This window comes from Mustela putorius, unplaced genomic scaffold (assembly GCF_011764305.1).
Source record: "Mustela putorius furo isolate JIRA1106 unplaced genomic scaffold, ASM1176430v1.1 tig00000253_pilon_pilon_pilon, whole genome shotgun sequence".
NCBI classification, from domain to species: domain Eukaryota; kingdom Metazoa; phylum Chordata; class Mammalia; order Carnivora; family Mustelidae; genus Mustela; species Mustela putorius.
Genome location: NW_025421329.1, coordinates 4,888,331 through 4,915,578, shown reverse-complemented (window position 1 = coordinate 4,915,578; position 27,248 = coordinate 4,888,331). Strand labels below are relative to the sequence as shown.

The window sequence follows — 27,248 nt, the reverse complement described above, 5'->3', positions numbered from 1 at the left end:
CACCAATCTTAAAAAGAGAGAGAGAGAGAGAGAAGTTTGGCATATGAATTATTCCCAAAACCCATAAAACTTAATAAATTTGGATGAAAAACTGTATCTCCAAGATCATGGTGTAGTATTACAGACAGAAAATCCCATTTATTGTGCTAATTTGGATGAAAAACATCTTTCTAGGCCATTTTAGAAGAAAATCCAAGTGTATAAGTTTAGATGCAAAACTTAAACTCTGCATGAATTTGTATGAAAAGCTGCATTTCTTGGGCTATTTTGGAAGAAAATTCTGCTGTAGGGCTTCTGTTCCTGAAATGCCACTGATTATTGCTCTAGCTTTAGTAAGTTTTGAAACTGGAAGTGTAGTCTTTTAACTTAGCTCTTATTTTCTAAAAATATGTTCTGCTTTTTAATGTAAAACATAGCACAATGGCTGTTAACATTCTCAAACTGTTTTCCCCAACCCTCCCTCCATTGGTTAATCTTGGAGATCTTCCCATGTCAGAACATAATGATGCTTCTCATTCTTTGACAATATACAGCATCTTGTTCTATTTACGCATGGTTTACTTTAATTAGTTCCTCTATTGGTGAATGTTTCTTCTTTACTAAAACTTGAAGTTACTATTGCACTGAAGAACTCATGGAAATCATTTCACACATACACGTGTACAGCTATCAGATAAATTCCATTGAGTTTATGGGCTCATAAGGGGAATATGAATTTATAATTTTGGTAGATATCACTATGTTGCCCACTGTAACTTGTGCCAATTTATACTCCCAAGACTAACACCTAAGTGTCCCTGTTTCCATAGTCTATTACAAGAGTATGTTTTCAACTTTTGGAATTTTGGCCAGTCTGACAGGTCTAAGTCTTGCTGTGTGGCTTTCATTTGTATCTTCATTGACATTAAGGACATTTTCAAATGAAAAAAGACTTCGTACACTGTGATCTGAATCTGATCATACAGTCAGTGTATTTTTTGTTGATTTTATTTTATTTATTTATTTTCTTAAAGATTTTTATTTATTTATTTGACAGACAGAGATCTCAAGTAGGCAGAGAGGCAGGCAGAGAGAGAGAGGGAAGAAGGCTCTCTGCTGAGCAGAGAGCCCCACGCAGGGCTTGATTCCAGGACCCTGAGATCATGACCTGAGCCAAAGGCAGAGGCTTAACCCACTGAGCCACCCAGGCACCCCTTTTGTTGATTTTTAAAACTCCGTTTCCAGAGATATCTTGTAGGTCTCTTTATATTATGGAATAACTTCAGTGTATGTCCCTCCAGTTTGTCTTTGGTTTTGGCTGAAGGTGTGGGTTGTCTTGCAGAATTTATTTTTGTGTAGCAAAACTCGACCTATTTTCACTATGGCTTCAAGATTTCGAGTCATAGTTAGAAAAGTCAGTCTTATTTATTTATTTATTTTTAAGATTTTATTTATTTATTTGACAGACAGAGATCACAAGTAGGCAGAGAGGCAGGCAGAGAGGAGGAAGCAGGCTCCCCCGCTGAGCAGACAGCCCAATGCGAATCTTGATCCCAGGACCCTGGGATCATGACCTGAGCTGAAGGCAGAAGCTTTAACCCACTGAGCCACCCAGGTGCCCCATGTTTCAAAGGTGTTAAAATTATCTATTGCTATATAACAGCAATGCTAAAATTTAGGGCTTAAGACAATTTGTCATCATCCCTCACAGTTCCATAGACTGACTGAGTTCAGCTGAATGGTTCTCTCTTGAGGTGTGAAGGTGCAGCAGAAGGGGGTTTCCAAGACAGCTCTATCATGTAACTGCAGCTGACGTTAACTGTCGGCTAGCTGAGCTAGGGCTATTGACCAGAATACCTCGATGAGGTCTCTCAGTGTGGCTTTTTTTCACAGCACGAAAATGGGAATCAGCGTAGAAACCATAAGGTTTTTTCATGAACTAGCATTAGAAGTCCCATAATTTCACTTCTCCTATATTCTATTGATTAAGCAAATCCCTAAGGCCAATCCAGATCCATGGGGAGAGTAATTAGACTCTTTCTCACACACGCACACACACACACACATAAGTGAAGGAATTGATAATAACCATCTCTGAGACTATCTGCACCATCTACCATCTGAACACCAAACTTCATGTCCATCCCATGTGAAACACACACTCATCCCTAAGACCCTCAAAGTCTTATTTCATTATGGCATTGACTCAAAAGTTCAGAATCTTGTTATCTAACCCATGTTCAAGCATAGATGATTCTTTATCTGAAGACTTGAGAGCTGAAGACATGTATCTGACATGGTGTTGATTTGGGGATAAAATATCACCACAATAAATGGTTCTATTTAAAAAAAATGGAGAAATGACAGATGTACACCAGTTCAGATATTTTGAAATTCAGCTGGGCACATGCCACCAGTTCCTTAATTAGTGTCCAGTATTGCTTTCTGGCAGTGATTCTCAATTGATTTTATGTCTGTGTTTATTCTTTCTTTTCTGTACAAAATAACCTATATTTGCAGCTTAGTTTTCTCTGCCTGCCTCTCTGCTTATAGAAAAGTAGGGATTTGGGGACACCTGGGTGGTTCAGTCAATTAAGCATCTGCCTTTGGCTTGGCTCGTGATCCTGGGGTTGTGGGATTGAGGTTTGTGTCTGGCTTTCTGCTCAGTGGGGAGTCTGCTTCTCCCTTGCCCCCTCTCTCTGCTCATGCTCTCTCTCAAATAAGAATCTTTAAAAAGAGGAAAAAGTAGGGGTTTTTCTCTGTCCTTTTCAGGACAGCCTGGTGTTTCTACTACAAACTCGTGTTTCCCATGCCTCTTACAGGAGTTGACTCCATTAGATAGAACATCTATAGAGCTCAAGTGAAGGCTCTCTCTTGTTGGGTTGCCAGGATGATGTTTTGTGTAGTTGATCGTCTAGGAGCTATATAGTTAATCTTCTTAAATCTTAAAAAAGGGTTTATAGGATGTGAGGACGATCAGGCTGCAACATCTGTCACCCCACTGATCGCCAGAGCTGACTCGGCTGCTCTGGCTGGCTAGGCGGGTGTCCCCTCCCTCCCTCACTGCTCCATGTGCATCTCTCCCGAAGCTGCAGCTCAGTCGAAGAGGACGACCTTCCCCGATGGAGAAGAGGACTGTTCTTCGGTCAAGGGTATATGAGTAGCTGCGCTCCCCTGCTAGAACCTCCAAACAAGCCCTCAGGGTCCCTTTGTAGGAGAACGTAGGGTAGTCAAGCTTCCAAGACTCCAGACACATCCAAGTGAGGCGCTGCGCATGGCAGTCTGCCTTTAAAGAAAGGGGGAGGTGTTTACCGCTGCGTCCTTGAGATGGGTCTTTATCTTAAAGGTGATTTTTTTGAGCAAATGGAGTTTGGACTGAAACACCGTGAAAGGATGGTTAGGAGTCTTTAAATATGGCTGAATATAAACTTGCAATTGGAGAACTGCTGAGGGTGTTTGGCTAAAGGACCTTGGACCAGTTCCTGGATGGTTGGCATGGGGCCAGGGCCTGGGATGGAAAGCTGAGGAACATGACTGTAAGTTCTCTTTTTTCTAAAGATTTTATTTATTTATTTGACAGACAGAAATCACAAGTAGGGAGAAAGGCAGGCAGAGAGAGAGGAGGAAGCAGGCTCCCTGCTGAGCAGAGAGCCCAATGCGGACTCAATCCCGGACCCTGAGATCATGACCTGAGCTGAAGGCAGAGGCTTTAACCCACTGAGCCACCCAGGCACCCCAACATGACTGTAAGTCCTAAACCCTGGTATTTCAGGACTGATTTGGGGGAGTGGCTCCAAGAGTCTTTTCCCTGTTACTGGAGGACTGAGGGGAGCATGTGGTTATTAAAGGCCATTATATCACTAGAGTGCCAGTGAGATGGTGTGGCTGGGGGTGGCTGGAGATTCTCCATGTTTTTGGTGGTCTGACAGGAATGTGACTGGAGAAGCCAGGCTTTGAGATGAAGGAACTGGTTGGTCACAGCTGGAAGATTCCAGGTCCGAGGGACTGGAGTGTTACAATGTACTGTTGGAGGGTCTCCATAGTGGGAGGACCAGGGACTAAATAAAGCCTGAGAAAAAGCATTTAACATGATTAAGGGATGATTCAGCAAAGGCAAGAGCAGAGACATTTCAGAGCTAGGAGGAGAGAAATGAGAAAGGGGGCCATAACATGTCAAGGGAAGAAGGTAGCTGTAGATTGAAGTGGACCTGCTAGAAGAGGCCATGCTTTTGGGCAGAAACCTGAAAGATTCCCTCCCTTCACCTGAAATCCCTGAATACAGTTCCTCCATTTCCCCCCTCTACCAAGGACCAGACTTTCCAGTAAATATTCTAGTGACTCATAGGTTCCTGTCTTCCAAGGAATTGAATTCTTGTGGAAGAGTGGCCTTAGAGAATTCCAGCTATCTGTGCCACTCCTTGTCCCTTATCTTTACAGATGAGTGAATGAGGTATGTAGTCAAGGTTACAGATTTGTAAAGAAGCAATGTTTATTAGAACAAAAGGCCCCAAAACATGAAGACTTAGTGTGGAGAAAGTGAACTAAGTCAAATGTCCTCTGACTGCTCAGAATGCACTTCTCTACTCCATTTCATGGAAGTGTCACAATTTTGATGATTTATTTAGTCCTTGCTACCACGTTCACTCTCAAAGAGAGTGTAAGACGTCAGGAGATTGCCCTGTACAGGCCTCAGAGTCAGGCTGGAGTGGCGGTTTGTAGTGGACAGATTTCATCCTCCTGTGTCTGCTGAGGTGGGACTTGTGGCTGAAGCCTTGGCCGCATGTCTTGCACATATAAGGCTTCTCCCCCTGGTGTGTCACCTGATGTAAGAGGAGGTGTGCCTTCTGGATAGAGTCTTGGCCACACTCTCGGCACACACATGGCTTCTCTTCTGAATGTGCCCGTTTGTGTGTGATTAAAGCTGACTTGTTGCTAAAGCCCAGTCCGCACTGTCGGCACATGTAAGGCTTCTCCCTCGAGTGTTTCCTCTTGTGCCTGATGAGACCCGCCTGGTGACTGAAGCCCCGACCACACTCCCTGCACACATACGGCTTTTCCCCTGAGTGTGTCCTCTGGTGTGCTACAAGATTTGACTTCTGGCTAAAGCCTCGTCCGCACTCCTCACACACCATGGGCTTTTCCCCTGAGTGTGTCCTCTGGTGTCTGATGAGATTTGACTGCTGGCTGAAGCCTCGCCCACAATCTTTGCACACGATGGGCTTATCCCCTGAGTGTATGTTCTGGTGTCTGTTGAGGTGTGACTTCAGACTAAAGCCACGCCCACACACCCCACACACGTAAGGCTTCTCCCCGGTGTGTGTCCGCCTGTGTGAGATGAGGGTTGAGTTCTGGCTAAAGCTGTGCCCACACACACCACACACGTAAGGCTTTTCTTTGGAGTGTGTCCTCTGGTGGTTGACCAGGGTCGTCCTCTGCCTAAAGCAGCGCCCACACTCCTTGCAGGCATAAGGTTTCTCCCCGGAGTGTGTTCTCTGGTGTGAGATAAGATTCGACCGGTCACTGAAGCCTAGTCCGCAGTCACTGCACACAATGGTCTTCTCCTCCAAGTGTGTCCTCTGGTGTCTAACGACAGCAGACTTCTGGCTAAAGCCCTTCCCACACTCCCGACACACGTAGGGCTTCTCCCCTGAGTGTGTCCTCCGGTGTATGATGAGGTTTGACTTCTGACTGAAGCCTCGCCCGCACTCACTGCACATGTAGGGCTTCTCGCCTGAGTGTGTCCTCTCATGGATGATAAGCGTTGACTTCCGGTTAAATCCGCGGCCGCACTCCCTGCACGTAATCGGTTTCTCCCCTGAGTGGGCCTTCTGGTGCCTGGCGAGGCTCTTCTTCAGGCTGAAGCCCTTCTCACACACCCCACACACATATGGCTTCTCCCCGGAGTGAATCCTCTGGTGACTGAGCAGGTTTGTCATCTTGCTGAAGCCCAGTCCACACTCTTTGCAGTTGACTGTTCCAAAGCCCAAGACTTCTATCCTCTTCAACAGTCTGTCTGCTTCCTCGGAGTTTCCTGTCGGAGTGGGGCTGGCCTCTATCTCCATGCCTCTGATGCCACTCCTAGAGCTGACTGACTGCCTTTGGGGTGGCCTAGAGAATGTCCCCGAAGTCCTCTTTTTTGTCTTGCCAAACAAAGGCTTGGCGACTTCTGTCTCTCGATCTTCTGCTTTATCACTCCACGGCTCTCGATCTGAGGCTTGTTGCTGTTGCTTCGGGTCCCCTGGGCATGGATCCCCTGGCTCGATGTGAGTTTCTGCACATAGGCACGTGAAGACCCATGGTGGATGATTACACAGCATGTGCTGCATGTGGAATTTCTGACTGGAAAAATACGAAGGGCAGAAAGGACAGAGGTGGAGTTCCGGCTTTGGATCCGCTGCAGAGGGGAAAAGTCAGAGTTAGAACTGAGACTCAGTGGGGCAGCCTGAGGAAGTCTGCCCAGTCTGCTGTGGGACCCAATTCTCTGCTCTTCAAAATGCTGAAAATTTGACAGCTACCCAATCAAGAATTCATTTTAAAAATATTATTTATTTATTAACATATAGTGTATTAATTGTTTCAGGGGTACAGGTCTTACACAATTCACAGTGCTCACCATGGCATATACCCTCCCCAATGTCCATCATCCAGTCACCCCATCCCTCCTGTCCCTTCCCCTCTAGCAACCCTCTGTATGTTTTCTGAGATTAAGAGTCTCTTATGGTTTGTCTCAAGACTTCCTTTAAATTGAAATGCTTTTCCAGCCTCTTCCATGACAACCCAGAAAATCCACTCCCAAGCCTCTCCCATGTAGCCAGCTATAAAAATCACCACAGACAGTTTCAATTCTTTTAAATAGGGCCACTAAGCGAGTGTACTCCCTGGCTACCTCAACTGTCTCCTCACCACCACGCACGTGACAGAAACCATGTCCACAAGTATTTTCACTGACGGACAGAGATCTGACCAGAGGACCTGTATGGAAGTGTCAGGTCTTTTTTCCCTATTTCCCCCTGAGAACAAAGGGACAGATAGAGAGAACAGTCATTCAGAATGGAGAACCCCTAGTTGTAGGAGGCAGCATAAAGATGGTTGAAGAGATCTTGTGTGAGATGCCTGGAATTCCTCCACTCACCAGCACATATTTATTAGAGGATGACTCTGGGCCAGAATTTCTACGAGGCCGCAGGTTTTCAGCAATGGATGACACAAACACAGTACAGTCCCCTACTCCCTTAAAGATGTTCCCTCCTGGGGCCCCTGACCAGTTTAAGCTCTGTTAATTTCCATAATTAATCTAAACAAAAATCTTCCCAGAAATCAGCACAGAAGCAGAAATTCCTTCTTATCGCACCTCATGTGCAGAAGATGCTAACACTGAGTGTTTTGTTTTATCACAGCTGGTTTTAGTCTCCTGAAGGCAATAAATGACCAAACAATTTGAGATACCACGTAGTGATTGTACTGGACCAACCTGAACACAATTTTCTTGATCAATGAACTTTTTTTTTAAAGATTTTATTTACTTATTTATTTGACAGAGATAGACACAGCGAGAGAGGGAACACATGCATAGGGAGAAGGAGAAGCAGGCTTCCTGCTGAGCAGGGAGCCTGATGAGGGGCATGATCCCAGGATCCTGGGATCAGGACCTGAGCCCAAGGTAGATGCTTAATGAATGAGCCACCCAGGCACCCCAATAAAGTGAACTTTTAAAAACCAACTGTATACATATCTATATTCCAGTATTCAATACAGAGTGTTATTGTATTTGGAGACAGGGCCTTTAAAGAGGTAATTAAGGTAAACCTCAATTAAGAGGTAATTCAAGTTAAAAAGGTCATGAGGGTAGAGCCCTCATACGATGAGAGTAGCGTCCTTCCAAGAGGAGGCAGAGACAGCGAGGATGTGTTCGCGTGGAGAAGCCACATGAGGTCTTAAAGAGAGGGTGGCATCTGCAAGCTTGTCTTCTTTCTGTAACTCACTGGGTTTTTTTCTTACTTTCTTGCTCAGTCTTTTTAAAATACAGTAACAGAAAGAAGCCCACAAGGGCACCTGGGTGGCTCAGTCAGTTAAGCGTCTGCCTTTGGCTCAGGTCATGATCTCGGGGTCCTGAGATTGAGTCCCGAGTTGGGCTCCCTGCTCAGAAGGGAGTCTGCTTCTCCCTCTGCCTCTGCCCCCACTGTTTGTGTGCACGCACTCTCTCTCTCTCATTCTCTCATTTGCTATCTCTCTCACATAAAACTTTAAATAGAAAAAAAAAAAGAGAGAAGAAGAAGAAGCCCATGACTGTGGAAGAGATCTGAGTGAGGGAAAGAGAGCAAACCCAGTGGGAGGAAGAAAGACTTCTAGTGGCAGACGGAGATGAGAGACACCAGGAAAGCCCTGCCTGCAGGGCTGGGTGAAGGATGAAGGTCTAGAAGGGAGGCCGTGCCAGGCAACAATAACCACAGCACAGGAGGTCAGAAGAGCTGCCCTCTCCAGCACCGGAGTGAGGCCTCCTTTCTCCCACACACAGCTGCCCGCAGCTCCAGGCTCTGTTTGCTCAGCACTCCCCACTCACCTGGACAGGTGGCGGGTGGGCACGTTCTCTCTTCTCTCCAGGTTTCCTTCCCTTGCTCCAGCTGGGTGATAAGTTTTGGCTTAGAAAATGGAATTCCTGTTCACAGGAAAGGAAAAAACAAGGTGGCTGTAGGTGAGGGGCACAAGGGCCAACTCAGAAAGCAAGATGGCTGCTTCAAGCATAGCCTGAAACACCCAGCAGCAAGAACGTGAGTCCTTAGAGATTCCAGGGCTTACCCAGGGAGACCAGGTTGCTGTAGTTCTCCAGCATCACCTCCCTGTACAGGGATCTCTGAGCAGGGCTCAGCAGCATCCACTCTTCCTGGCTGAAATCCACAGCCACATCTCTGAAGGCCATGTGTGCCTGTAACAGAATACAGAGCCCTGCTCACTGGGGAGCCAGCCTCACCCAAGACTCAGGCTGAGGAGAAGGGAGAAGGCTGCCCGGCGGGAGGCGGGTGAGCTATCAAGATTCTGTCTTTGGGGCACATTGTAACTCAGTCAGTTAAGCCTCTGACTCTTGATTTCAGCTCGGGTCATGAGATCGAGCCCCACATCAGGCTCCTTGGTCAGCAGGGAGTCTGTTTGAGATTCTCTCTCTCTCTCCTGCCCCTCCCCCTGCTCGTGCACTCTGTCTCCATCTCAGTCTCTCAAATAAATAAATAAACCTTAGGGGCACCTAGGTGGCTCAGTCAGTTAAGCGTCCAGCTCCTGATTTCACATCAGGTCCTAATCTCAGAGTTGTGAGATCGAGACCTGTATCAGGCCTTGTTGGGCATGGAGCCTGTTTGGGATTCTCTCTCTCCCTCTCTCTGTGCCCCTCACTGCACTCGTGTGTGCACACCTGTGAGCTACCTCTCAAAATAAAACAAGCAAATCTTTAAAAATAAATAAACCTTAGAAAAAAAGGGGGGGGCACTCTGCCTTTCATTGTGACCCTGATGCCATGCGTTCCAAGACCTTTAAACCTCTGTTGCTAGCCAGCCAACAACACTGTGAATCTACAGTCAAGATCTTGGGTGGGCTGTGTGAAGACTATGTGCAAAAAAGAGTCCCTAACTTTCAAGAACTTCAAATCTAGGCAGACAGAAGAACAAGCAACATATAAAAATTAAACAAAAGTACAAACATAACAGACTTTTGAATTTTAAGAATTTAGAAAATTAAGTAATATATCAATCATGTTAGTATTGAATGAAGCATCTGAATGACTGGAGTTCATAAACTCAATAATGGCAAAGCCTAAATATAACTCAGTCCTTTCCTTAAATGCCATGGTTCCTTGGCCTCCTTGGGTCTGATAGGCACAAGTGGGGAGCAGTGAAGAGCATGGACTTGAGCGTACTGTCTGGGTTTGGGGTCCACCTCTGTGGTCAACCAGTGAAATGTAGACAATATATTAAATTTATGGTCCCACACTGTGGATGCTCAGGGTGGACCTTCTTGGCCACTCAACCTACAAATTTATCTCTACATTCATTCTCACCCTCCAGCCCAGTTTTACTCATCTGCTTAACTCTATTTCAAAATGGAGGGCACTGTAAAATGCAGACATCAGGAAAAGGGTCCTGAGTCAGCCCCAGGAACTTCTCTTAAGATGCACAGAAGTGAGAAAAGGGAATGTTAGGTATTCCAGGTGAAGCTTATGGGGAGCAGAGAAGATGACACTGTGAGCAAAGGAAGAGAGGAAGCCACTACACGAACAGGGAGGACAACCCAGGAGGAATAAAAGGTAGAATACAGAAGGGGTGGAATGTAGCAGCCTACAGATTTTTAATTTTTATTGTAAAATATACCTAACAATTATTTTACTGTTTCAAGTGTACATTTAAGTACATTTTAAGTGTACATTTCAGTAGCCTTAAGTACATTCACGTAGTTGTACAACCCTCACGGCTATCCATCTCCATGACTTGTTCATCATCCCGTGCTGAAACTGTAACCATTAAATAATAACCCCTCCTCCTCCCAAACCCTGGTACCAACCATTTTAGTTTTCATCTCTACGTATGTGATTATTCTACAAAGTACAAATATGTGGACTTATACAGTATCTTTCCTTTTGTGTCAGGCTAATTTCAAGGTTCATTCCTTTGGAAGCATGAACTCAGAATTTCTTCTCTCTTCGAGACTAAAAAAACATTCGATTTTATGTATACACCATTCATCCATTGATGGACATCTGGTTTGTATTCACTTTTTAACGACTGTGAACAATACTACCTTGCAAATTGGTGTATAATGAACTGTTTGAGTCCCTGCTTTCAATTCTTTGGGGGTATATACCTAGAAGTAGAATTATAAGACCAAATGGTAATGTCACATTCATTTTTTTTTTTTCAGGAATCACTGTGTTCCCCAGCAACTGCATAATTTTACATCTCCACTAGCGATACAAAAGGGTTCTAATTTCTCCACATTCTCACCAACACTTGTTGCTTTCTGTTTTGTTGTTGTTTGTTAACAGACTTCTGATGGGTATAAAATAGTATCTCATTGTGGACTTAATTGCATTTCTCTAATGATTAGTGATGATGATCATCTTTTCACATGCTTATTTGCCATTTAGATAACTTCTTTGCATAAATATCTATTCAAGTTCTTTTCTTTGTCCACTGAATTGAGGTGTTTCTATTTTTGTTGGATTATGGTTCTTTATATATTCTGAATATTAGTCACTTCTCAGATCATTTATCAGATAAGTCATTTGCAAATATATTTGCACAGAAGTTATACATTTTGGTGAAGACCAGTTTATCTATTTCTTCTTTTGTTGCCCGGGCTTTTTGTGTAATATCCAAGAACTCAACACTAAATCCAATTTCATGAAGCCTTCCTTCTATTTTCCTCTAAGAATTTCATAGTTTCAGTTCCTAACTGTTTAGGTTTTTGATCCATTTTTAGTTCATTTTTGTGTATGATATGAGGTATGGGTCCAACTACATTCTACTGCATGTAGACATACAGTTTCCCAGGACTATCTATTAAATAGGGTTGTTTCCACATTGAATGGTCTTGGCACTCTTGTCCCAAATCATTTGACCATATACATGAGGGTTTATTTCTGGGCTCTGTGGTCTATCCATTACTCTGTAATTCTGTCTTTATCTCAGTAACACAGCTTGGATGATTGTACCTTTGTAGTAAATTTTGAAATCAAGAACTGTGAGCCCTCCACGTTTGTTCTCTTTCAAGTTTGTTTTGGCTATTCAGAGTCCCTTGAGATTACATATGAATTTTAAGAGTTCTATTTCTGGGGGGAAAAAGTCATTGGGATTTTGGTAGGGATTACACTGAAGTGATTTGGAATGCTGTAACCATTCAACTAGACTCCAGAGTTCCAAAATAGTTATATCAGAAAGATTTTGCCAATAAAATTGTTGCCTAGGTAGGGAGACAGATTCCTGGTGCTTCCTACTTCATTATTTTCCCTGATATCACTCTCAACTTGTAAAAAAGTCTTAAAGCTGAACAACGAAATGGGACTCTCTCCTATACAAATTTTGTGTTGCTTAGAGTCAGCCACTTGGTGAGTGACTTAAGTCACAGGTGGAACAGGCTTCAGGTAAGGTAAGTCAAACCTCCAGAACTAGAGCTAGACTCTGCCAGGTACCAATAAGACAGCCAGGATAAGAAAATGTGTCTACTCTGAAACAGCCAGTGTGGAAATACAGAAAACACTCACCATTACCCTGGCTTTCCGGGACCCTGTGGCCATTTTTCCTGGTATCCCTAAAGAAGGCTGATATCTCAGAAGGCAGATCTGGGTAAGGAAAACAGAAATGAAAGCGTGTCAGGTGGAAATGCTCTCCCCATGAGTGAGGCAAGACCTGCCTCAGTTGGGGGATGGGTGGTATGATGGGGAATGTTGCCAGGCTGATTCTCAACTAGGGCCCTGGAAAAAGGTCCAGAAAGCCAGGCCTTCAACAAGTTCAGATCCAAACTCCTGATCACAACAAGTTGAATGTAAAAGGACATTTAAAAAAATATATTTTATTTATTTGTCAGAGAGAGAGAGACAGAGAGATACACAGAAAGAGAGAGAGTGCGAGCACAAACAGGCATAGCGGCAGGCAGAGTCGGAGAAGCAGGCTCCCTGCCAAGCAAGGAGCCCGATGTGGGACTTGATCCCAGGACCCTGGGATCATGACCTGAACTGAAGGCAGTGGCTTAACCTACTGAGCCACCCAGGTGTCCCTAAAAGGACATTTTTGAGGCCATTTACTTGGTAGTAGATAATGTTAAATGCAGCATTATGAACTTGAGGGGTTGTGAAAATGGTATTCTGGTTGTTTTTCAAAGAAATACATATTGAAGTATTTATAGATGGAAATGCTTAAAAACATTTCAGAAAAAATGAGACAAAAACATGAAACAAGACTGCAACATGGTGATGACTATTAACGCTGGGACTTTATTATAGTATTGCTGCTGCTTTTGAACATGTCTGAAATTCTTCCATTAATAAAAAGTTATTTTAAAACTCTTAACCAGCAAAAAATCTTTTGCAATACAATAAAATGTCAAGAAGCATAAAATCAAGATGATGTACATAAGGATGGTAATTATGTTGTTGTTTCTTTAATAATTGAAAATTTCCAGTAAAAAAGATTTTTCCACAAAAAAAGGGTAAATTTTTCATTGGATAGCCAGGATAGAAAAAACATTGTGTTGAGAACAAAATATTGTGGAATCAAAAGCAATAACCAAGGACAGAAACTGGCAAGAATGAATTAGCAATCTTAAATAACAAATTATGACAACTCAGGTTAAGTAAATAATAAGACTTGGACGAAGTGGTCAAGAAAGAACGAAATGAAGTGGCAAATCACTCATAAGAGAAGTCAGAAAAACATTTTTCAGGAAATTTATTTTTGTGGTTTAATTTCATTCTATTTAATTATACATGTGATTAAAATCTCTGTTAGTGTTAGAAAGAATCTAGAGTAGTTTGAAGATAATAAAGGAGAAAGTTTAGTTCTCTTTCTGGACTCTGCCCCAGCTCACACCTGGGTAACTGCTTTTAACTATTTCATGAGTGCTCTTTACAATTTTTTTTTCTCTTCATTTTCATTTGTATTTAGGTACATGTGTAAACAATTTTACTTTCCTATAAGTAAAACCATCCGTATTCTGACTTATTTGCATTAAATATCTTGGGGCTATGTGCACACCAGTACTCATAGACCCAACTCCATTCTTCTTATTTAAAAAAACTTTTTAAAAATTCCATTCTTTTAAATAACTGTTATACTATGTGCATCAGCCAACCACATTTTGTTTAAGAAAGTATTCCTCTGTCAATGAACAGACTGTTGTATTTATCACCAATCAAAAGGTTATAAGCAATACCTTTCTGCAAACACATCAGTCTTTCCATATGAGTGCTAACAGAGTGGAATTACTGGGCTTAATATTGAACATATGCTTACACTGCCAAACTGCCCTCCGAAGGCCAACCAACTCACAATGCCACATATAACAGCCACATATATGGCCGTTATATGACCACATAATGGCCATATATAACTGCGCCTTTCCACACTTTTGATAACACTTGATTCATCCAAGGGAGTCTTCAGGTAAGGGGGCTACAGGAAACCAGTTTTACACATGGAAGAGCTTGGGGAATTCCATAGCCATGAGCTTTTTGTGAACTGGAAGATGAATATTAAACATAAGACAGGACAGGGCAAATCAGCTAAAGAACTGATATTGAGCATTTAAGATACATAACCTTAGATCTAGCACTACACGGTGGGTAAGAGAGCAGGGAAGAAAAATATATACTAATGGTATATGGCAAGTGTCCTCATCAAGTAGAAATGCCACTAAAATGGGAGAAGAGACAAGGGAAGGGAAAAGTAGAGAAGGTTTACTGAAAGTTGCATCAGGTGGGAGTTAGAGGGAAAACACAAATGAAGTCACAGATTTCTAAATATAACAGAAAACACTGTGGATGTGTGGGATTCATTTGAAACAGTGAGGTAAGGGAAATGTACAGCTTTAGATATTTTAATAAGGATAAAACAGAAATTAATGAACAGAAAAAAGTGTAATAAGGGAAATCCTCATTTCTTAAAAAATTAGTGAAATAAACACAGCTATCTTAAGAGAAAACATAAATATTGAAAATAAGAAACCACAAAAGGAAAATGACAGTTTCTGAACTGTCAAAGTACTGCATTAAAACAAACAACCATTTTCACTTGCCTTCTACTCCAGAAAGTAGGAAAACAAACAAACCAAACAAACAAAAACTGAGAAAAAAGAGAAGAAAATGTTTTTTAAAAGAACAAGAAACAGTACATTAAAACAGTAGCAGTAGATTCTGATACTGAGAACAGCTTGTATCAAACTAACCCTCTTACTAATAACTATATACCCTAGTGAAAACATAAAAAACAACTATTTGAAGATACTATATCCAAAAGCAGCACGTAACTGAAGGGGGGACAACCTTGAAAGAAGGGACACACCCAGTGTGAGACCTGTATTTAACTCATTTTTCACCAGAGGGCACTCCCTAGTCCAAGTGGCACATGAGGAACAACTGATCAAGAGTCTGTGGCTCACCGACTTCCTGGAAACCGAATGGTGAAATCCTAGAAAAGTGGGAGCAACTAAGGATGAGCCTCAGATCTACACACAAGTACCTCCTAAAGTCTGCTGAATACTTTGGCTGAATGCGGAAGGCAAGACAACAAAAAGCTCAAGTGGTTAACAATGGATGGAAGGTGAACAGAGCTATGCAGGCATGTGCTACTGTTCACAGGTGAGACTGAGTTTAAAGCTTGAGTCCAATCATGTCAAAGATTGCTAAACACCTTAGATAAGCCTCTACTGAAACACAGGTCATTTACACAAAACATACATCCTTTGAGCATACCTTGAGAGAGGACATTCTAAATTCAAATTACCTGTGAATAAATTATCTATTTTTAAAAGAGCGAAAAACAGAGGTGCCTGAGTGGCTCAGTTGGTTAGGTGTCTGCCTTTGGCTCAGGTCGTCATCCTCAAGTCCTGGGATTGAGCCCTGCATTGGGTTCCCTCCTCTGTAGGGAGTCTGCTTCTCCCTCTGCCTTCTGCTCTCCATGCTTGTGCTCTCTCTCTCTCTCTCACTCTCGTTCTATCTCAAATAAATAAATTTAATTTAAAAAGCAAAAAATTAAAAAAAAATGTTTAAAAAAAAGCATGAAACATGAAACCAGAGATGTATCTCCTATACTTCCAACATTAAGCCATCAGAGAGTAGAAGAGCAGCTCAGGGAGGAAAACTAATGAAAGAGAGAAGAAAGGAACTAAGAGGTGATTTAAAGTAGATAGAAAATAACCATCAGAAAAAATAAAAATAAAAATAAAGCTACCATACATGAGAAAATGCTGAAAAGGTGTACTGATAGGTCAGAGCACGTACTACATGTAGGGATGGGACTTTAAAAGTGTAGGCAGAATGAGCACAGAAAGTCCTGGAAACGGGAAGCTCCAGGGGAAAAGGGGGCTACAAGCAAAGAAAAGGCACCTTTTGGAAACTCCAAGGTAAAGGGAAAAATAAGCAAGGGGGAAATACAGGGTCCTGCAAAACAGAAGAGAATTTTTAAAAAGAACATATAATCTCTTCTCCTCCTGCAATCCAGCAAAGAAATCATACTAGTTACACCAACAGAAGAGTCTCCCTGAACTAGGAAACTTCAAAAACACGAGAATCTGACAGTTGTCTACAGAAATGCAGTCCTCCTCCATAGAAAACCAAAACAGAAAATGAGAATCCAAAATTCAGCTAAAGAAAATTCTGCAAACAAAAACAAAAAGGAAAAAGAAAAAAAGCAGAAAAGGAAAGAGAAAAAATAGTGACAGAGAAAAAGTCACAACAAAACACTATAAGCTGAATTCAATATCCTCAAACATAAGGAGAAATCATCTTGAATCAAAAATTCAAATTTGTAACTATGTTGAGGAAATGGATAGACTTAAACTTACTGGGATAATCATTTCCCAACAAATACAAGTATCAGGTCACTATATTGCACACCTTAAGTTAACACAATGTTACATGTCAATTATATTTCAATAAAACTGGAAACAAAATTCAAAAGCTAAACAGAAACTGGCAAAATAATGAAACAAAATGAGTGTTGACTGAATTTCAGAAAGAAATGAAACAAAGTTACAAGACAGACACAAATAGATTGAAATGAAAACAGGATGGGCATTGAAGTGTAGCAGGAAAACCGCTTAAGAGAATAAAGATGAAATAAAGGACTGGCTAAGAGAAAGTGATTGAAATGGAAATCAGACCCCACCCCCCCAAAAAAAGAGTATCACCTATATCATTGTAGTTCCTGAAAAAAAACAAAAAAAGGAAACAATATTTAAAACTATAGTCTAAGAAAAGTTCAAGAATAAATGACCTGAATACGAAGGACCTACAGAGTACCAGGAAATTTATTCACAACCACCCTCTTCAAGATATCTACTAGAAAAGCTATCAGACCTTTAAGAACAAGAATCCTAAGTGATCCTTGGCAAAAAATATACCAGACTTCCATCAGAATTATCAAAATCATCAACCCTCATGCACTGCTCAAAATACAAAATGGTGTGGTCACCATGGAGAACAATATAGTGGTTGCTCAAAAAACTAAGAATAGAATCATCATATACTCTACCAATTCCATTTCTGGGGATAGCCCAAAAGAACTGAAAGCAGGGACTACAACAGATATTTTTGTTCTGGGAACCGTCATTCAAAGCAAGGCAACAGCAGAGCTACATTTACCAGAAACTTAAAAGGAAAGACATTATGACCCAAAGATTTCATATTCACCCAAGGGATTCTTCAAGTAAGAGGCCTCTAGGAAACCACTTTTACACATGCAAGAGATTGGGGAATTCTATAGCCATGAGCTCTTTGTGAGGAATCTGCTGGAAGATGAACATTAAATATGATCAGGACAGGGGAAACCAGCTAAAGAACTGATGGTGACCACTACACGGTGGGTAAGAGAGCAGAAAAATAAACACTAATGGTATATGGCATGTGTCCTCATCAAGAGAAATGCCACTAAAAAGGGAGAAGAGACAAGGGAAGGGGAAAGTAGAAAAGGTTTAATGAATGTTGCATCAGGTGGGAGTTAGAGGGAAAACACAAATGAAGTCACAGATTTCTAAAAATAATGAGGGGCACCTGGGTTGCTCAGTGGGTTAAGCCTCTGCCTTCGGCTCAGGTCATGATCTCAGGGTCCTGGGATTGAGTCCTGCATCGGGCTCTCTGCTCAGCAGGGAGCCTGCTTTCCCTTCTATCTCTGCCTGCCTCTCTGCCAACTTGTGATCGATCTCTCTGGGTCAAATAAATAAATAAAACCTTTAAAAATTTTTAAAAAATAACGAAAACACTGTGGATTCATTTGAAACAGTGAGGTAAGGAAAATCTACAGCTTTAGATATTTTAATAAAGATAAAAACAAATTAACGAACAGAAAAAAGCATAATAACTGATATCCCATTTCTGTAAAAAATTAGTGAAACATGCCTAACTCAAGAAAAGAGAAAACATGAATATTGAAAATAAGAAACAACAAAGGGGAAATAACTACCGAATCACTAAAACACATTTTTAAAAAAGTCATATAAGAATATTTTTCAAACCTCTATAAAAAATGTGTATGCTTAGATGAAATGCATAACTTCTAAGGAAATGTAACTGAACCTAGATGATCACAAGGGAATTTCACCAAACTTTCAAACCAGACAGTCCCAATGCTCTGAACACTGTCCCAGAGCACTGAAAAATGGAGGGAATGTCCTTATTCTTTTTATAAAGCAACTCTAATGTTGACACCTAAACTTGATGGCAGTTTAAAAAACTGAAAATTCGTATCACTTATGAATACTGAAGCAAAATTCTAGAAATATCAGCTAAGAGACTCCCAATATGATAATAAGAAAATATTTCACCAAGACAAAGTGGGACTCCCAGAAATTCAAGACTGGTATAATATTAGGAAATCCATTACTATAATACACCATTTAATCAACAGATCTGAAGAGAAAAATCAAGTGTTTTTTGTAAGCTGAAACAGTCTGACAAAACTCAACACCCATTCCTTATTAAAAAAGAAAACAACTCAAGAATATAAGATTGATGGATTTTCAAAACTTTTTATTTTGAACTAATTTTAGTCTTACACAGAAGTTGCCAAAATATCATTTCTCATATAACCTTCACCCAGCTTTCTCTAATGTTAACATCTTAGAAAACCATAGTACAATGATCAAAAGCAGGAAATTGGCATTGACTAAACCACAGTACTTAATCAAATGTTGTCAGTTTTCTCCTCTAATGTCCTTTTTCTGGTCCAGGATTCAAATGAAGTTCCCATATTGTATTTAGTTGCCAGGTATGTTTAATTTCCTCCAATCTGTGACATCTTTTCTTGTCTTTCGTGAACTTGACACTTCTGAAGGATATCCCTCAATTTTGGGCTTGTCAGATGTTTTTTTCATGATTAGAAGGAAGTTAGTTCATTTCTGGCTAGATTATCTCAGAAGTGATGTCATGTCCTTTTCAGTGTACTGCATCACTTGATCTTGATCACTTGGTTAAGGCGATGTCAGCTGGGTATTTACAATTAATAAATAACTTGGGAGAGATACTTTGAGATTATACAAATACCCTAATTCTCTTCAAATGTCCACTCACTAATGTCAGCATGCATTTTTGGGAGGTTTCAATAATAGTTATTATGGTGGTATTTACCAAATGATGAGGTTCTATCTTCCTTTTTAATTCTAAATTCATTAATTGTTCTGTAAGCAAGAGCTATCCCTTCTCCCCATTCTTTAAATTTATTCAATTCTTTATATTGGTATGGATTCACATCTTATCCCACGGGTTATAATAGAATATCATCACTATTTGGCTACTGAAATTATTCCAGCTTCAAACACTGGGAGCTCCTTCAGGTTGTCCTTGCTGCTGTTTTGCCCAATCAGCGTGGCCCAAGTGACACTGTCAGTTACAGATTTATGTCTTAAGAAGACCAGAGAACTTACAATATAGGGAGGCCCAAGATAACCATGTCAGAACTTCAATCCCTCTGCTGGAGAAACCATGCAGAGACAGAGGCCCTGATACTACATGGAAAGAGTGAGGCCTAGCTGTCCCAGCTGACCCCAGCCTTCTAGCCAACTCAGAAAGAGCCAAATATATGAGGGAACCATCTCTGAAGTTCTAACCCAAGCAAGGCCCCAAGGGACTGTGGCCACAGCCAGATCTGTAACATACATAGCACAAGAACCACAAAGCTGATCCCAGTAAACCCAAAGAATTGTGAGAAATTATAACATGCTGATTCTTCTGAGCCACTAAATTTTGGGGTGGTTTGTACTGTAGCAATCAACAATCAGAACCCTTCCAGACATGCCATGCCTTCTCCCTTAACTTTCTTAATGACAGAAGCACCTTCCCTCTTGCCCACACGCCCTACTCAGGCACCAGGCCTACTTCACCACTTGCCACAGAAAGCCCGTTACCAAGGCCAACTGATTCTCCCTCTGAGATCCCTCTCAATTCCTCCCCACTCCTGTACCCGCTGGGGGAGGAGGACAATGGCCAGGGATCGTCCAGGTAGGGTCTGCAGACCCTCTCCCAGCATCCCACTCAGCCTCATCCATTCTTTCCAGAATTAGGTCTATGTATATATGGCTGGATCATTCATTCAGTTATTAAAATATTTATTAAGCTTCTACGGGATGATAGACACTATTTTAGACACTGAGGATACAAAAGTGAACAAAGACAAAAAACATCTGGCCTCACTGACATGGAAGTCCAGAGGAGGAAGACGAGCATACTAAATTAATGAGTAAAACACACAGTACAGCAGGAAGTGATGAGTGAGATGAAGACCAATATAGGAGGGAAGGAGAAAAGTTAAGAGAAGCAGGGTGGGGTTTGGGAATTTAAAAAATGTATTTATTTAGTCATTTATTTAATTGGGGGGATTAGAATTTTAAATAGTGGTTAGGCATGGGCTCTCTGAAAAGGTGACGGAGTTAACATCTAAAGCCTGTGAAGGAGTGAGCCAAGTGAGTAGCTTTGAAAAGATCCAGTTCACTGGGGCTGGTATGCTGAGCATCGCAGACAAGAGCCAGCACACGGTCAAAGTACAGAGTTCATTGTGGCTGGTGTACTGTGCTTGAGACTGAGGGGGAGAAAGTTCATTTCCACATGGGAGAGCAAATGCAGCTTTGTAGGATACTGGGTCTGACTCTGCCTGAGATAAGAAGCAACTAGAAGGTTTTGAGCAAATGTATAGCGTGATCTGATTGACATTTTAAAAGATCCCTCTGGTTGCTGTACTGGCTAATATATGTTAGGGGGATGAAGGAAGATGCAAAGAGATCATTCAAATATCTTTGTGAGCCAGGAGACATGGTGGTGGTTTTGGCCACGATGGAAGCAGCAGAGGTTGGAGATTGTTAAGGGTCCAGATTTGCTTACTGGAGATGGGGTATGAAAGTTAAGAATGACTCCAAGGTATTGAGCCTGAGCAATATGAAGGAAGGAGATGTCATGTCTCTGCTCCCTATGAGCGCTAAGCTCTCTGAGAGAGTGCTCTATATTCTTTTGGGGTGGAGCATGTTTGGGGGAGGGGATCAGAGTTTGTTGTTGGACACATGAGGTTTGGGATGCCAAAGATATATATCCATGAGGAAATTCTAAGTAGACAGCGGGAGACTGGAATCCCGGGTGAAAGGCCTAGTTCTAGGCTGAACCTCAGAGAGATGGCATTTAAAACCTTGAGAGGAGATGAGGCCACCACGGAGATGGTGTGCCTGGAGAAGATGAGAGGTCCAAGGGCAGTGGGGATTTGGGACAAGAGAAGCTGGGAGAGGGACAGGAGGAGCAGCCTATGAGGTAGGAGGAAAACCTGGAAACCAGGAGCCACGACATGAAAGGATATTTTAAAGAGAAGGAAGTACGATGCAACAACGTAAAATGTTGCAGAGAACGGACTGTGGCATTACCACACGATGCCCACCCTCGAGGACAATGTTTTTCAGTGGGTAGAGCTGAAAAGGCCTCAGTGGAATGTTTAAGAGATGAAGGAAGGATAGACATGAAGACAGCAGCAGAGGCAATTTTTTCAAGCTCAGCTCTAATGGAAAGGAGACAGAGAGCCATACCTGGGAGTGGGAAATCCTGCCACTGCTCTGCTCCCCCCCTGCCCTCAGATCGAGGCCACCCTCATCAACTTGTCATTTAGGGCTCATTCCAACAACACCCTACCCATGCCTTTCCAATCAGCCACCTCTCCCCCACCCCCGAATGTCCCCTTCCAACCAGCAATGACGACAACACGTGTCTTCACACTACATCATCTGCTTAGCCTAACCAGGTGCCAGGTATTTGATTTGAAGTACCTAATCCAGCAGGACAGCTAGACAGTCACGATGCAGCCTGAGAGCCTAAGAGTCCTGATCATGTGTGTTCTGCTGCTGACAAGGACACACTGGAATCCAGGAATGCTACGCAATGGGATCGCATCTAAGCTAAATCAACAGAGTTTCTACTGAAGCAGAGAGGCATGGAGAAATCAAAAGGGTCACAAATGAGGACACAAGGTCTGAAGAACAGTCCTTATGAAAACTGTTACCTTGTTTTCATGCAGATGGGACACTGTAGGGCACAAGATATCTAAGATGAGCAAAGGAAACCCACTGAGGTTCGGCATGCAAATGGGGAAGGGTCCCCACCTGAAGGTGGGCTGTCAGGAGCCCAGCAGTCCTCTCTTTGCCCACCAGGCAGTCCTCTCTTGGCAGGCAGGGGCTGCAGAAGGCAGATCAAAAATAACAAAAGGTTCAGAAGAGTTACTGGAAACCCTCAAGTTCCAGTAGGGTAGGGCCTCCTCCTTAAAGGAATGGACCTATCACAGAAGACAGGACTGTGGGTAGCTTGCTGGGAACAGAGCCTGCCCTGACATGCCACTGACACTGAGCATGAGCAGAGCTGATCCTCCCTCACCTTTGTTCTTAGTAAGAATAGTACTTATGCAGCGCACTAAATATACACCAGCGACTCTTCCAGGCACTGTAGGAGTTCCACCTCATCCTGCTCACCCAGTGAAGCACAGTTTCTTATCTTCATTTTACACATAAGAAAATGAAGACACAGAGAGGTCAGTCTCTTGCCCAAGGTGGCACAGCTATGACAGCCTGGCTGAGATCTGGCTGTAGAGGCCATATTCTTAACCAGTAAGGGTGGTGATGGTGAATCTCTGTGGGTTCTAAGGATTCTCAGTGTATCCCTCACGGGAAGAAATCAAAACCTGTCATAAGGTGATAAGCACTGAATTTGAGTAATGGGTCTATGGAGTTTTATCTACTTCTGACTGAAATTTCTCCAACATAAAAAGTTAAAATGGACTTTCAAATGCCAAAGCCTGTTCACACCAGAGGTGTGGGAATCTTTGATTCCCGTGGTCAGTGAGGATCCTGGGGACTCTGAAAAACTTGCCTACTGCACCCTAACCCGACCCTTCCTCCAAGGCCGGAACCCTGGGGCGACCAGCCAAACTGAGGGCGTAGGATCGCGCCAAAATGGCCACTCCACACCCAGTGCAACTCGGGCACGTCTGGCCAAGCCAGCCTGCTTGTCGCCCCGCCTCGGCAAAGCTGAGGGGTAGCTGGACCCAAAAAAAAATAGGCGATCAACATCCACCCACCGAAACCCCGGACACATGGCCCCAGGGACGGCTCCCACACCACAACCCAGGAAATAACAACCCCCAAAAGCCTACTTACTGAACTCTCCGCAAACCCGGGGAGTTGTGACATGAGCGAGCCCTCTCTCAATACCGCGATTTCGGCAAAGGCCGAACCTGTCCCCACCCTCAGGAACCCTTGGACGAAAGGCCCAAGCCCAGGACCCACTACCACTGGGCTCTACGGCTGGGCTTCACCTACGTTCCTCGGAGATGCGCGCCTACAGCCCCCAAAATAAGACATCCGGGAGAGCACGGCCTGAGCCACGACAGCGTGTCCCCACCACTACCTCCTCTCCCCGCCGTCTGCACCGTCCCCAGCCTCAGCCCATAGACCAGCCTTTTAAGACCTACCTTGCTGCGCCAGGAAGGGCACAGTTGCCGCAAGGATCCCGCGGGAGCCTCACTCACCAGCGCCACCCAAGAACAAGGGGTCACTCCAGCCACCAGCTGGGGACCTACTTCTGTACCATGCCGGGACTACACTACCCAGCATCCTCGGCGTGGCGCTGGGACCACACCTCCCAGGATGCTCCGCGCAGCCAGACGCGAACTGACAGCCCACAGCTCCCAATGGCCTCCCAGGTAGCCAATTCTGGGTAACGTGCCCCTGTCATTAGAGAATGACCACTGCGGCACCTGGATCCTCGGTGTTTTTTTAAACCACGTTCACAAAACACGTACAGGGTCCCGAGTATAGCTTCTTGCCCTGCCATGACCATTTCTCTAACGCTTCCGCCTCAAAGACTACACTCCCCAGTGCCCCCTGCAGTGACTTCCGCATCCGGTGCCGGCCCGCCTACCGACCGGCGGAAATGACGCATCACGGGGAGGTTCGGCTTGGCTTCTGGGGTTGGCTGGGGTCGGCGGCATTAGGGAGGTGAGGTAGCGGCTCTCCAGCGGCGGTGTGGCACACCCTGTCCCGTGTTCCGTGAACGACAGGCAGGTGTGGCCTCGTCTCGCTCGCGTGTCCTTTTAACTGTGTTGAGGTCCATGGAGAGAGCGAAGCTGAAAGACGCAGAGCAGTCTTCCTGAGGTCTCCCATCTCGTGCGAGGTAGACCCGGGTTCCGAACACACGCCCTCAACCCGAAATACTCACTGCGGCGTCCCTGAGATCTTTTTCCTCTGTTGGAGTCCCCAGAGTTTAGGGCAAACTCTCACTTGTCTGCTGGGGAACAGGAACCTCACTCTTTGGCCGTCGCTTGGAATAGAGCCCGCCTTTGGCTTGGCTCTTTGGATCTTTGTTCCGGGCTGTGGTTGCGAACGGGGTTGCGTTGGCGCCCATCAGGAACACCCCAATCTAGAAGCTGGAGAATAAGCCCCACTACAGTCGTGGGAGGGTGTTTACAGCCGGGCACCCTCTCCCTTGTCTTCACCTTCCTCAGACAGGCTTTCAGAAATTCAGTTCTCTAGGAAGACCCAAGAAAACGTCCACGTGGCCTGAACTAGGGAGGAAAAAAAGACTACAATGACTTCTTAGCTTTTGGGAAATGAATCTATTCCCTTCTTTTGCTCCGCTGCCTTGTTCAGAGTAAATTCAGTTCATCCCTGGCTCTGGAGAAGCGCCTAGTCTTAATTGGAGCCCTCTGTTGACAGTTCCTCTCTGCCCCACCCGTGACTTAGGCACCAAGAAATTAGCTGTTAACACCCATGGAGGTTCAAAGTAACAGTGCAGGGACGTCCCTGTGTAAGTGTCCAGCGATGCTTGCTGTATGCCAAGGGCAGCAATGGCTGGGATCCTGGGAGCCTTAGAGATGAGGAAACAAGGAAGACTTCAGGAGAAGAGACTGCCTGAGCTTCCCCGAGGGAGTACATGAGAGGAAGAGTCGGGGGACAGCCCAGTGGGGAGAGAGCAGGAAGTGAGGTTAGAGTCTCAGAGGCTTAGTCACTGGGTAAGCTGCCTTGGCCTCCATGAGGGAGGTTTAACAAACAAACAAACAAACAAACAAACAAACAAAAAACACCAAATGGTCTTCTGTCTGGCTGATTTTTTCTTGCTTATAGGCAAGGATGCCCTGTGACTGTTCACATGTGGCATGCAGATGCTTTGTTTGGCCAGCCTTAGGACTCATATTTGGAAGAGTTCAGCATTTAATAACTAGGAGTTTCCATCTAAAAATCTGGATTGCCTGCCCCCCCCCTTTTTAAGATTTTATTTAATTAATTAATTTATTTTTGTCAGAGAGTACAAGCTGGGGGAACAGCAGGCAGAGGGAGAAGCCGGTTCCCTGCTGAGCAAGGAGCCCAGTGTGAGACTTGATCCTAGGACTCTGGAATCCTGACCTGAGCTGAAGGCAGATGCTTAACTAACTGAGTCACCCAGGCATCCCAAGCATTTCAAGCTTTCTAAAAAGACTCCTGGCCTCTCTTCTCTATCTCTTCTTTCCTAACAGTACTTCCCATCCACTCTGTCCCACTCCCTACCTCATCTGGAATACCTTGCCTTCTCCTCCTTGACTTCTAAATCTTGCACATTCTTCAAGACCAAATTTCCAACTCTCTTTCCTGAACCCTTCCCTAATCTGTCTAGGGTGATTTCTTGAGATTCCTCTGACCCTGGCTGTACCTGGGGGTTTTGAAAAATATAACACACCACCCCAAGAAATAAGTTTAGAGTGGGGCCCTGGCATCCAGTGTTTGTAATAAAGCTGCTTTCACTCAGAGAAGGGAAAGTGTCACCTGTAATGTAGAGGACAAATTCTGTTTTGGAGAGAAAGTTTCATTCATGGTGAGTTGTTGCTGTTACTGAACCACTTACCTGGGTAGATCCTTTAAGCCAGTGCTTCTCAGGTATGATGTCCATCTGTATCACCTGAGGTCTTGTAAACATGCAAATTATAAACCAGCATGACTGGGTTGGAGCTCAATCATCAGCAGTTTTAACAATCTTCCAGATGATGTTGACTCTGTCCTCAGACCACACTAAGGCAGCAAGAATTTAATCGAGGGCCTCAGATCCTCCAATCTAGTGCCATTAGATCAAGTAATCTCCAAATTCCTAAAACTTAGATCTGACTATATTTATGTTTTATTTTCATGTGTAGTTTCCCTAAGTTTAAAGTACTTCAGGTTTAGGAAATCTATTTTTGCTTTGCTTGGAAACCCCATAGTAGTCAGACCAGGACCTAGACAGTAGACAAAAGATGCTGGTTGGATAGAGACCAGGGTTAATGATCTTGGGATCCCCACATCAGGGTTATAGTGAAAAGCAGGAAAGACATTTTCCCTACCTTTCTCAGGGAAGCTTTCTTGCTTTTTCCATTTGAATAGTAGGCAAGTCTGGCAACAGAGTAAGGAGGACTCTTTGGTATAGCAGGCCTTTATAGTGTTCAGGGGTGTGGCTGTGGCTTTCATCTAGGAGGTGTGGAGGACTTGGAGTCCTGCACAAGTCTTATACAGACAGGTGATGCTGGGGAACTATGGCAGCCTGGTCTCACTGGGTACTGATGGCTTCCCTCAAACTTCAAATCTGACCTAGTTTAAACTTCTCATGCAGCTGCCAGGCATAGCTGACCTTTGCCTTAGGACTGGACCTCACTACAAAGATGTGCTCTTCAAATATCCCTCCAAGGAAAGTCTGCTTTTTTGTAGAGTTGAGAATAGGTAGATGGTGGAGCTGGAGGGTGGGTGTTTCCTATACTTCAGATGTTCTTCCCTAGGCTGGATTCTATTCCTAGATACTCTATTGCTTTAGGCAGGGAAGATTTTTTTCATCCACCCAGCATGCAGTAGACATAATGAGCTGCTTTGCTGATCTGAGGTTTCTTTCCCTTACTCATTACTTTTCCACTGCTGAGAGTTCACTCACCCAGTTTAGCTCTGAGTTTTGAAATGACGCCTTAAACTTGTATTTTACAGTAATGTCATCCCCCCCCCCCATATGCGCAGGAATCCCATTTTTGCAAACCAGAGCTCATCATTCACTGGAGCTGTTCAGGAAG

The 27,248-nt window shown here is 43.6% G+C and overlaps 1 protein-coding gene across 5 annotated transcripts; it reads right to left on the bottom strand.

Annotated features, from left to right (window-relative positions):
- Positions 1-4,443: 4,443 nt before the first annotated feature.
- On the bottom strand, positions 4,444-23,810 carry ZNF133 (zinc finger protein 133). 5 transcript variants are annotated; one of them, XM_013057070.2, is made up of 6 exons: positions 23,661-23,810; positions 22,200-22,372; positions 12,224-12,301; positions 8,776-8,902; positions 8,540-8,635; positions 4,444-6,373 (listed from the first exon to the last, which is right to left on the bottom strand). In XM_013057070.2, the coding sequence occupies exons 2-6, from the start codon at positions 22,275-22,277 to the stop codon at positions 4,626-4,628; spliced, it is 2,127 nt and encodes a 708-aa protein (XP_012912524.1). In that variant the 5' UTR covers positions 22,278-22,372; positions 23,661-23,810; the 3' UTR covers positions 4,444-4,625. The 5 variants fall into 5 exon arrangements, with proteins under 5 accessions (XP_012912524.1, XP_004754224.1, XP_044934379.1 ...); XM_004754167.3 differs by lacking the exon at positions 22,200-22,372 and having other exon boundaries at positions 23,661-23,809; XM_045078444.1 differs by lacking the exon at positions 23,661-23,810 and having other exon boundaries at positions 22,300-22,366.
- Positions 23,811-27,248: the final 3,438 nt, after the last annotated feature.

Excerpts from the sequence above, each read along its gene's own strand:
- ZNF133 (XM_013057070.2), bottom strand. The coding sequence starts at position 22,277 with ATGCCGAACCTCAGTGGGTTTCCTTTGCTCATCTTAGATATCTTGTGC. Across the intron at positions 8,903-12,223 it reads CCCGGAAAGCCAGGGTAATG|GCACACATGGCCTTCAGAGA; the intron begins GTGAGTGTTTTC and ends ATTCTGTTACAG. Across the intron at positions 6,374-8,539 it reads CCCACCCGCCACCTGTCCAG|CGGATCCAAAGCCGGAACTC; the intron begins GTGAGTGGGGAG and ends TCCCCTCTGCAG.